Raw genomic sequence first — 12,460 nt, 5'->3', positions numbered from 1 at the left:
GTCGACCCGGACAGTGAGTATAGACCTACCCTTAGGGTAGTTAAGCTCTGGAACAGGCTTCTAAGGGAGGTTGTGGAATCCCCATCACTGGAAGTTTTTAAGAACAGGTTGGACAAAGTCCTGTCAGGAACCGTCTACATTTACTTAGTTTTGCCACTGTGCAGGGGGTTGGACTTGATGACTTCTCCAAATCCCTGTCAGCCCTACATTTCTGATTCTAAAGCACATTTCTACACCTCTGCATCCTTCTCAGAGCTCTTCGTGTGAACCAAGCAGACACAACTCAGACAATGCTAAGACTTCGGACCATCCTACTGTTTTCCTGATACTATGGAAACTCTAAAGACAGCAACTAGCACGCTGGGTCCAGGCTACACCACAGGAGAAATCCAGAGGGTGGCACAGAAACAGATACCAGGTCTATAGGACACAACCCATTTCTCAGCATTTTAGAGTTTTATCTGTTCACTTGAACCATTACAGGGTCCAAATAAGAGTTGTACCAAGAGAATAAATCAGAAATTGTCACAAAAACTAACACTCATGCTTTAAAAAAAAAAAAAAAAAAAAAAAAAAAAGTTGGGACTAAACATAAAACCCAAACTAACCTCAAGCAGTAAAACAAGCAAAATGGAGGAGAGTAACAGTGAAAGAAGAAATGTTAAGTGAGTGAGAAGCATGGAGCCCATTTTGGGAAAGGCATCCAACCCTGGGAATTCTCCTATTTAGTGTTTAATGTCTATGTTGCCTCTTGAGCCAGAGGAGAGAGCGAGCCAAATGCTACAGTCTGTCAAGCACTGGACTAAAGAAACAAAGCAATTCATGGAATGCTGGGGCATTCTGAGTTTCTTGCATTTATTCTCCTCTCCTCCCCTAGTGCCTCATGACTGTTTTGAAAGAGTGCCTCTTGATTTATCAGCTTCACAAAATTCCAGATTTAACAAGTTCAAACCAGATCTTACTGCACAAGACAAAATTGGGCTATATTTTGTTTTGCAATTCTGGGTACTTTCAGTAAGTAAACTCTAAACTAATGTACTCTTTCCTGTTGGCTTTCTTCACTGAAATCAGGCACAAACAAATCCCAGAACAGAAGCTGCCAGTCAGCCTCCCAGACACACAACAGTATGCACAAGGCTATCATGACATCATTTCCCCTCAGTGCTTTGGATTGAGTCACAGGAGAGAAGTATCTGCAGTTGAACTCAGCTGCTCTGTATTTTGTGCTTGCTCGTGATAAAAAATACCCAGTGGAGCAGGTTTTTATGATGGCCCTCCCCTGACCTGCCAAACTTGGTAACCCCTGCTTAAGGACACAACATGGAAAGTATTTAATACAAGCTTGGCTAAAAATAACTTGATATTTGAGCGTTCACCTTGTTATTTGACATCTTGTTGCCCCTCTGCTTTTAGCAGGTTCCAGCCACCCATCAGACCATGACAGCAGCTGTCAGTTACACTCTGACCACTGAGCTGGTGACAGGCAGATAAACAGAATGGCATCTGGTGACTAATATGAAACTATCATCCCCGGTAGGTGAATGGTCAGGATCATTTCCCTGTTTCAAGGGAAGAGGTGAGAATTCTGGGCGTTACTCTACCTGTCTCCAGGTCTCCCTCCACAAGGAATCCCAGGATATTGTTCATGGCCCCCATGTAGAAAATGAGCCGCAGCTGAGTGACGCACATGGTGATGAGGCTGAGTAGCAAAATTGGGCTGAAGACACTGTGCATAAAGGACGGAGATGCTGCAGAGGAAACATGAGAGAGTCTCTAAAGAAGGCAGCCTCTGGTAACAGTTATTAAACAGACATGACATCAGAACAGACTGGATTGTTTAGATCAGTAGTCTTCTACTGGCTACATTACATAAACACAATACTCTAGGGACAGTCCAATGGGGAGTTCACACCAGTGACTAACTTGTGCAGAAGGGACTCCCTAAAAAAGGGATCATGTGGGGAGGACAATGATGAGTAGGTATAAGAATTTAGCACGTCAGTCTTTAGCTATAGCAGTTCACACATTATGTACTATGTAATGTTCACCAGCACCCAGACATCTGCCAGGGTGGCAACATATGCCATCAAGGTACGTGCATGCATCTGGGGTGGGGGAGGGGGCTATATGTGCCTGAACATACACTTATCTGGACACATTGGTTAAATTCACCACATGCAAGGCCCTGCACAAGGCTGAAATATTGCTTAGCTCCTATTTTGAGGAGTTAAGTGGTGCACTCACCTTGTGCTGGCCCTTTGCACTAGGGTGAATGTCACATGCACCAATCCAGAGACAATACCTGCATCGTCTGCTTGACATTTCACTTCCAGGTCCACTGTTGACAGACAGAGTTTGTTTCCCTCTTGAGCTACCAGCTCCTTGGGGTTCTTCATTGAGCTCCCCACACTCAGACGACGTCCCACTGTGGTCACCTGCTTGTAAAACTGTTTCCCTGTAATTTTGTGGTCAAATCCCAGCCAGCTGAACTTGATCTTCACTCTGTGTGGGCAGAAGGAAAAAAAAAAAAAAGAGTGAGAGCTGCAAAGCAGGGCTGAGATTCGTGGACTGATCTAAGGATACTGGAATCACAGGATGCAGGAAGGCTGACTATGGATTTCCAGATGTTGATTTTAACCAATAAAGAGCCTGGGACCCACTTACCAAAGAGAAACCTCCCTCTCCCTCTCTGAAGCAGCTGATGCGAGCCTCTCTCAGAGATTGTACCCCATGACTGATCCAGTCCAGCAATGTCTACATTCCTAAGAGCAGAAGGAGACACTTACGTGTAGTCCATGTCTTCTGGTCCTGGGAACGGCTCCAGTGGCCAGTTGAAGAAACAGTTGAAGAAAACTAGTCCTGCACAGGATGCCCAGACAATCAGAATGAGGATGAAAGAGACACCAAAGTCATATATAACCTGGAATTCACAACAGAATAATATCATTAGCACGTAAAATATCATATGCTCTAGTGTTTGCTGAAGTAGATTTGGGAGTAAGGTGGAGGGGAAAGCATGTGGCATTTAAAAACAGGGTTGCACAGTGACATCTAAGGAAGGAAGGAATTCTGCGACATCATGTAAGCACAAAAGTTTTGCACAAATTTATGCACACATCTTTATACAAGACATCAGTACAAGAAAACAAGGAGCTTCTACTGAAATTGAAACCCAGCTCTGTCAGAAACAATACAGTAACTCCTCACTTAAAATCATCCTGGTTAAGGTTGTTTTGTTGCCTATCAATTAGAGAACATGCTCGTTTAAAGTTGCGCAATGCTCCCTTATACCGTTGTTTGGCAGCCGCCTGCTTTGTCCAGTGTTTGCAGAAAAAGCAGCCCTTTGAAGCTAGATGGTGGGGGCTTAGAACCAGGGTGGCAGCCCCCCTATCAGCTCTCCGCTCCCCTAAGTTCCCTGTGTGGCAGCCACCCAGCAGGCTAGAAACTGCTGGGCAGTTCAGCTGTCCCTCCCCACACTGCTGTGTGTTGCTCCTGCCCTCTGCCTTGGAGCTGCTCCTGGGAGCATCCTGCTTGCTGCATGGAGGGTGGGGTAGGGGGGAGAGGAGAAGGAATGTCAGGGTGTCACCCTACCCCCCTGCTCCTATACCCTATCATGACAGGGCTCAGGACCGAGGGAGCCTGCTGGCAGCAGCAGCTATCTCAACTTGCTGATCTACTTAAAAAGGCAATATATTTAGAGTGAGGTCAGAGTACTTAAAAAGGCAATGCGCGACTCTCTCCCACACACACACACACACACACACACACTGGGTGTGTGTGAGAAAGAGAGAGTCTCTCTCTCTGCCATGCTGTCTCCCCTCTCTCTATTCGTACTGCCTTGTAAGAGTGTGAGGCTACATTAACAACAACTTGTTAACCATTGAGAGCTCAGCCAAGTGCTAGTTCATCATTTAGCAGCAAGGCATTCCCTGGGAAATATCCCACCCTCTAACTTCACCGCCTCAACCAAGCTTCACAATCATCATTGCTGTGTACAGTATTAAATTGTTTGTTTAAAACTTATACTCTGTATGTAAAATACAGTCTTGTCTGGCAACAAAAATTTCCCTGGAAATTAACCCCCCCTATTTACATTAATTTGCTTAACAATTGGATTTGTTTAAAGTAGCATTTTTCAGGAATATAACTACAATGTTAAAAGAGGAGTTACTATACAGTCATTTGAGAAGTTACATCTAGATCTTCTTAGGAAACCCATTAGGAACTTTGCTGCATGGCTGGTATAACTTGATCTGACCTACTGTCCGGACCCATCAGAGTCTTGGATTTATATAAGCTAAACCGTATTAATTTTGCCTCTGTGGATGAAGCTATGTATTAAATAGCACAGATTTATTGGCTCTCCTTCCCTTTCAGAGCTCTCCACAAAACTCTATAATTAGTCTTATCACTATCTGAAGGTAGACAGACACCTCCAGATAATAATCAAAAGCTGATATTTTATTACAATTGGTCCCATGGATTCCAGGATTTAAAATTTATATTTTTCAACTCTAGAGATTGCTTATATCACTAAAGGTGGAAAAACGTTTGTTTCTTTAACACCACTATAATCCTATGACTTGTGCACTTTTCACTGAAAACCATCTCAGAACTTCTAAAAACCATCCTGCCCAGTTTATAGCCCTATCTGAGGTACTATCTGGCCTCCATTATCATAGTATCTGAGCACCTCAAAATCTTTAATGTATTTATCCTCCCAACACTCCTGTCAGGTAGGGTAGGGATATTGTCCCTATTTAAAATACTTGCTCAAGGTCACACAGGAAGTCTGTGGCAGTAGGGAAATGAACGCAGGTCTCACATATCCCAGGTTAGTACTCTGTCCACTGGACCATCCTTTCTAATGACCATCATGCAACATGGAGTCCTAAGACAGCAACATCAGAATTGCTGAGACAAATTTGTCAGAGCTCAGGATTCCACATCCTCACCTTGATTCCAGGAAAAGTGACAGCTGAGGAAGCGTAGGAGCCAATCATCAGAGCAATGAACGTGGAACGAAGGTCACCAAACATGTTGGGCAGCTGAAGGGGGAGTAGGAGGAGAAAAAAAACAAAACAAACTTGTTGAAACTGTAATATGGAAGAAGGAAGAAAGTTGCCTTGAGAAGCCCCTAGCACCAAAAATTTTGCCTCTGGATCTAGGAAACAGAAGAAATGTTAATTATTCAAGAATTTATCTGGCTTTCCACAACAGTACACTGGGATGCAATGACGCTGTGGAAGTGCTCATCTGCTCTGCTGCCTTTAGTGTTCCCCCATCAGGGCTTGCCTACACAGGACAGTTTACCAGTATGATTATACCAGTATGTCACACAAACTGGAAAAGCACTTTAATTCCAGAATAAGAGTGTCCATACAGGGAGTTATACGTATATCACTAGTTATACCAGTAAATTTCCCCGTGTAGAAAAGCCCTCAGTAACCAGCTTGTAAACCAAAAGAGACATGGCCATGGCTGCAGCTTTTCTTGCTGCCTTTGGCCTGGCCGAGAATCTCTTCCCTGGCTAGAGGTGCCTTTTTAATTTTTACTCACCCGGCGGCAGTCCGGGTCTTCAGCAACACTTCAGCGGCGGGCCCTTCAGTGCTGCCGAAGACGCAGAGCGAGTGAAGGACCCGCTGCCGCTGAAGACTCGGAGCACCACCTGGTGAGTACAAACGCCGCAGCAGGTGGTGCCTTTCCCCCGCCCCCCATGTCCACTCCCCGGCTTTGCCCCAGGCCCCCTGAATCCTCTGGGCGGCCCTGATTAATAATACCCCCAACCTCTAACAAACAACCCACAGGATACTGATCTCCACTGCTCACTTCCCTATTTCTCATTCTTCTGCATCCTACCTGCATCACGGTCCCTCCAACTCTACACTTTCTACAATGCCACAAATGTTCATAGATCATAAAGCTAGAAGGGACCACTGCTCATCTATTCTGATCTCCTGTATACACTGGCTGTAGGACTTCACTTAATTCCTGCTTGAATTAGAGGATATCTTTTAGAAAGATATGCTATCTTGAGTTAAAAATTGACAGTGATGGAGAACCCACCACAATCCTTGGTAAATTGTTAATTATCACTACTTTAAAAAAAATGCACTTAATGACAGAAAAGCAAAGAAAATGCAGATGCAAATGCTGCAACACCTTATGCTGATGGGTTTAAGATTCTGCCCACCCTCATCCCAAATCCTACCCTGGATCAGTGTCGTCTAATGTTTTTAGGTTGCTTAGGTACCCAGGTAAAAGGGCATGACTGGGTTATAATTTTTCAGACCTATTTTCTTCAGCAAGTTGCACTGAAGCCCAAGCTCCCATATCTAACCAGGCCCCAATCTTCCTCTTTGATGGTTCCTGCAAATTCATACATTGCTACAGGTCCTCTTCCATGTCATTAACATACAGCAAATAGCAGCTGGGACAAAGCTCAGCATCTTAGCACACAACTGGGCAGGACAAGTATCCAGATACAATTTACTTTTTTTAGAATCTACTTCACAAAATGTGTCCCACTCCAGGAACAGCAGGAGAGCTATGGAGAAGAAACACCACCAATATTTTCAATATCCAGAAAGGGATGAGTCCCCATACCTGTGAGCTTGGATTAAAAAAAATAAATCACTCAAATCAGAGGGGTGCTGGGAAGTCTCTAAAATTGGTTCTTTCCTGCAGCTTATAAACAGGCAGAACTTCTGCTCCAAGTAGAGCAGCTTTTCCAATTTTCATCTCAAAATGAGTTCAGGGATTAAAATGGCATCATTAGCATGTTAAACAGAGGCCTTAGTTGACATCCACAGACACATACAGTTGTCCACTTCTAAAACTGATAAATAAAGCAATATTATTATTTTATTTGCTGTTTAGGGACCTTGCTGAGCTGGGAAAAATTTGACTGAACCTGAAGAGACCAGTTCTCACAAACACGTGCTACAATAGGAAAACAAATCAATTTTTCCCAGTAATAAGGCAGGTATGCCAGTCTGTGTAAAAGCAGGATCTCCTGCCTGTTTACATTTTAAAGTACTCCTAAAGGTAGTAAAAGGTAATAATTGGAGATATACCAATCTCCTAGAACTGGAAAGGACCTTGAAAGGTCATTGAGTCCAGCTCCCTGCCTTCACTAGCAGGACCAATTTTTGCCCCAGATCCCTAAGTGGCCTCCTCAAGGATTGAACTCACAACCCTGGGTTTAGCAGGCCAGTGCTCAAACCACTGAGCTATCCCTCCTCCTTCCTGTAAGTGTTTCTCAGGTAGGAACACTCTGGAAGTTCCATCTGGCTCAGTTATTTGTCATGGTTATTTCTCATTACAAACTTTCGTATGGAATTCATCTCCAGGTCCTTGAATCATCCCAGAGCAGAAGCAGCAGTTATGATGTTTAGAGATTTAGGCCAGGCCTACATTACCACTTACTTTGGTATAACTTATGTTGCTCAGGGGTGCGAATAAGCCATTTCCCTGACCAACGTAAATTACACCGACCTAAGCACCTGTGGGAATAGTGCTATGTTGGTAGGAGAAGCTGCCACCTCTCATGGAGGTGGATTTATTATGTTGATGGAAGAGCTCTCCCATCAGCATAGAGCAGTAGTCTCCCACCTTTTTATGCACAAGATCACTTTTAATTTAAGTGCAACCCAGGATCTACCCCACCCCTTCCTCCAGGCCCCACCCTGTTCACTCTATCCCCCCCACCCTCCATCTCTTGCTCTCCCCTACCCTCACTCACTTTCACGGGGTTGGGGTTCGGGAGGGGGTACAGGCTCTGGGCTGAGGTCAAGGGGTTCGGAGTGTGGGAGGGAGTTCTAGGTGAAGCCTGGGGCAGGGGGTTGGGGTGGAGGAAGGGGGTTGGGGTGCTGGCTCTGGGAAAGGGCTCAGGATTGGAGGTTTGGGGTGCAGGAGGGGGCTCAGGGCTGGGGGTTGGAGTGTGAGAGGGGTGCAGGCTCTGGGCTCCCACCAGGAAGCACTTACCTTGGGCAGCTACCGGTTGCTGGCGCAGCGGAGCTAAGGCAGACTCCCTGCCTGCCCCGGCCCCACACTGCTCCCGGAAGCAGCCAGCATGTCCCTGTGGCCCCTGGCAGCACTGCCCCCAAAGATCCTATTGGCCGCAGTTCCCAGCCAATGGGAGCTGTGGGGACGGTGCTTGCAGGCAGGAGCAGTGCATGGAGACTCTTGCCGCCTCCCAGGGGCATGCTGGCCACTTCCAGGAGCAGTGAGAGGCCAGGGCAGGCAGGGAGCCTGCCTTAGCCCTGCTGCACCGTCAGACTTAGCGACTGGAGATTGCGATGGACTGTCAGAGGCTCCAGGACTGACCAGTTGATCACGATCTATGGGTTGGTGACCACTGGCAAAGAGCATCATCACCAGACGTGCTGCAGGGCACCACGTAGCACTTCTAGTGTGGACTAGCCCTTACTGTACTTTTGGGGAATCCTGAGAAAACAACTCGGCGGCAGCAGGGTATGCTGCAATGTTCTACAGTAGGACATGCCCACACCCAGATACCTGCATCCAGAACAGCTGTCAACCTACTGTCTTAGAGAGGCGTGCATTGGAAACATAAAGCGATCTCTTCCCTGGCATGAAATTGCAACTCTGGGTGTGGTGGCCTAAATCTGCACCACAACACACTTGTCACACTGTAACCTCTCTGTCTTACTCTTACAGTGGTTCCCAAACTGGGGTTCGTGAACCCCTGGGGGTTCACAAAATGTTACAGGGGGTTCTCAGGGAAAAAATCCCTAATGGTGGACAGAGCTGTCCCTAGGGACCCCGGGCAGCATGGGGCCAGCAGCCCGGAGCCCCTGGACTTCCACAAGCTAAGCAGATCAAAGCAAACATCTCTATCACACTGAGGAGATTTAAACTTCAAGACTCCTTATAAGAAATGGAAAGGGAGGTGGATATTTTTTGCTGTTTTTTTAAATTAAATAGGCAGCTAGTGTTGTTTTTTAAATTATTATGAAGAACAAGTTGAAGCTTTGTTGTAACGTGCGTTGTTTGCCTGGACTGCTCAAGACCTGAATGCCTGTGTAGGAGGAACTCTTTGAGTTGGCTTCTTAAATACCTTCCTGCTGTTTCACATCTGATACTCCTTGATGAAACATAGAAACCTTGTCTTATAACAGGCTTATTCAAAGCGATACAAGCTACAAAAGTGAGATCTTGGAAGAGTGTTGCCGTTTTCATAATGTAATAAAAATACTGTAATGATAAATAATAAATAAATAATGTGTAATAAGCATGTCATAAAAAACAAAACTGTATTTCCAAGCTCACTGCTTTTATAATTTATACTCAAGTAAAGGAGAAAATCCCTGGAAATATTCATTTTTAGGAGGGGGTTCGCCAGACTTGACATTTTCGTGAAAGGGGTTCCCAGGTTGTTAAAGTTCAGGAACCACTGCTCTAGAAAGAGGCTGGTCCTTATCACCAGGCAGGGAATTCAGCTTCTACTTATTTAAACTCAGTAATACCCTAAACCTAAATAAGCCTACAGAATTACAACAGCTGCTGCGGGAAGGGCTTGGAGCAGGGCAAGGACTCCACAAACACAGCTGCTTCATGGCTTGGTTTTCTTTCAGAGCCACAGAGATCACACAAAGAGCCTTTTTTACACAGCATAGAAGCAAGACCAAGCCTAGGTGACACTTCAGCCATAGTGGTTGGTGGCAACTTTTAGTAATGTGCCTGAAGATGCAAAACAGCCTTTGCCATCCTATCCAAGTCTTTTTATGGCAAGGAGGGAAGGCAGAACCTGTGCTCCTCTCTGCATTAAGGCAGAATTTTGAGAGACTCACTTTCCAAAGCAGCAAAGAGTCCTGTGGCACCTTATAGGCTAACAGACGTTTTGGAGCATGAGCTTTCGTGGGTGAATACCGACTTCGTTGGATGCATGCAGGACATGCATCCGACGAAGTGGGTATTCACCCACGAAAGCTCATGCTCCAAAACGTCTGTTAGCCTATAAGGTGCCACAGGACTCTTTGCTGCTTTTTACAGATCCAGACTAACACAGCTACCCCTCTGATACTTCACTTTCCAAAGAGCACAGCTCCCATTTAGGTACTAAAATAAATAGCTGGATTTTCAAAAGAGTACAGCATATTTGGATGAACTCTGTAGAAAACCTGGCCCTAACTGTTGGCCCTGACCACTTGATTATCTGAACCTGAGATTTTTTTGTGGGGAGGGGAAGGAAGAACTGGTCCTAGAAGGAAAACCTTCAAAATAGACCAGGAAAAGGGCACTGGTGCTATCCTCCTTCCATATCCTGTTTCCCCATCAGTGTTGCCAACTCTTGATGTTAGGAGTTTCTCTTAAAACTCCAGCTACTAGGGACAGGCAGTTACACAATCATGAGCTTTCATTATTTAAAAGAAATAAAATTAATTTTCTAGCTCTCATGGTTGCAGAAGAGACTTGAAAAAGTGAACCATAAAAAGGCAGACAGACCCAAAATTTTATTATTTTTCATATATTTTCAAGGCTATAAAAGGGACAGTTTCATACAGTCTGATCTCCTGAATAACAGGCCAGAAAATTTCATCCAGCACTTTCTGCATCAAGCCCTAAATTCTGGCTGAGCTACAGCACGTCTTTTAGAAAAAAAGGCAATCTTGATTTAAAGATTCCAAGTGACAGAGAATCCACCACATTGCAAGGTAAACTGTTCCAGTGGCTAATCACCCTCACCATTAAAATTTTGCACCTTATTTCTAATCTGAATTTGTGTAGCTTCTCAACTTCCAGCCACTGGATTTTGTTATGCATTTTTCTGCAAGATTGAAGAGCCCTCCACTATCAGAAATATTTTCCTCACATAGATACTAATGACAGCGATCATGTCACCTCTTTACCGTCTCTTGGATAAACTAAATATATTGATTTTTTTCCATCATACAAGAGATTTTCCAGATCCAGAATCATTCTTGTACCTCATTTCTAAACCCTTTCTAATCTTGACGTGTGGATACCAATACTGGGCATGGTATTCCAGTAATGGTCTCACTGATGCTATAGGCAGTGGGAAAAACACCTACCTACTCCTATATTACATTCCTCTGCTTATGCAACCAAGGATTGTGCCTCTTAACACCGAGAGCCCATATTCAGCCAGTTGCCACCACGACCCCTATGTCCCTTTAAGAGTAACCACTCTTCAAGATGTAGTGAGTCCCCATTCTGTACATGTGACCTTATGATTAAAGGCCTGACACATGTTTTGAATGCTTAGGGTTGCAATACTGAGACTTCTCCATGTAAAAATTACCTACAAAATAAGAAAGAAAGAAAAAGCATGTTTGGGACTTCTTGCTTCCTCATAGTATATGAATGTGGCAGGAAAGGGTTGTGTGTGCTTGGGTTTTGGGGTCATCTTTTCTTTTCTGTTTTTAACATTAGAAATAAAAGTTCTGACTTCCTGCTTTTGCTGGGACGACTGGAGAGAATTAATGGGAAATCCCAAGAGACTGAAATCTGAGCATCTGGGAGAAAGCATTTTTAGTCAATGTCTAAACTTGGTTTTCTGTTAATAGCTATTTAATTTGAACTCCTTCCAAGCCCTAGGGAAATGTTCACTATGAACATATCATTCCATCAAGGCCAGTGGAAGTTCCAGTTCCACTTCTCCAGAAAAACCCCAACAACTTGATATTCTGAATACTGCTTAGTAATAAAGACACACTACAAGGCTGCCCTTCCCCATTACAGAACAGCAACAAAGGGCACAAGCTTGTTTTATACCCTATTCTCATTTTAAAATTCAGCTTTTTTTTCCTTCTTGATGCTCCCTGCTAGAATCTATAAAAGGCCCTCTATGGTCATTTATCACCTGTTTATCTCTGTGCAGTGTTGTTTGGCTTGAGCTCCCTGTGCTCTTAGATTCCTGTGTTGTGGTCAGCCACCAGCACACATTGCTCTTTGTCCATTTACAAATGCCTGCTCATGATGGCTAAGTCCAAGTCACTCCCTAGGGATCTCTGCATTGCACTGTAACAGGCAGAGTCTGTCTGACCACCTTCCCAGAACTGGGAACACCATCACCAGCCATTGTTGCCCTCCCACTCTCTGCCCCAACCTGTCAGCCCTGCACCTCAGGACATCCAGGAAACACAGATTGAGCAGGCTCAGACATTAGCTTATCAAAGACACTATACAGCCTGCCATTTGTTTATTACATCCCAAGGATCTGGCAAATTTCATACACAGGGTCCCACATCTTATCCTCCTTTGCCCTGACACAGCTGTTCATATGCACCATCCTTCCTCAAGCATCATGGACAAGCTTCACCCTCTACCACAGCTGACAGGCAGGACCAACTCACTTTTCCAGGACTAAGGGCAGCAAGGAGGGTGCCTGACCTACACACATTTGAGGACAGATAGTATCTTTATGCACCCAGGTGGGGTTCCACCTATTGGCTGGAGTAGATAAGGATGGAGC

General features: G+C 44.8%; 1 protein-coding gene across 2 annotated transcripts in view; it reads right to left on the bottom strand.

The window, feature by feature from the left end:
* Positions 1 to 12,460, bottom strand: part of SLC43A2 (solute carrier family 43 member 2) — a 48,066-nt gene that overhangs the window by 15,703 nt on the left and 19,903 nt on the right. For both annotated transcript variants that reach the window (XM_044993640.1, XM_044993641.1), the window contains 4 exons: positions 4,956 to 5,048; positions 2,787 to 2,920; positions 2,303 to 2,502; positions 1,602 to 1,748 (listed from right to left, as the gene is read on the bottom strand). In XM_044993640.1, the coding sequence (XP_044849575.1) occupies positions 1,602 to 1,748; positions 2,303 to 2,502; positions 2,787 to 2,920; positions 4,956 to 5,048 (574 nt within the window). The remainder of the gene's footprint in view (positions 1 to 1,601; positions 1,749 to 2,302; positions 2,503 to 2,786; positions 2,921 to 4,955; positions 5,049 to 12,460) is intronic.

This window comes from Mauremys mutica, chromosome 19 (assembly GCF_020497125.1).
Source record: "Mauremys mutica isolate MM-2020 ecotype Southern chromosome 19, ASM2049712v1, whole genome shotgun sequence".
Taxonomy (NCBI): domain Eukaryota; kingdom Metazoa; phylum Chordata; order Testudines; family Geoemydidae; genus Mauremys; species Mauremys mutica.
The sequence above is the reverse complement of the archived record's forward strand: the minus strand, read 5'-3'. Positions and strand labels throughout refer to the sequence as shown.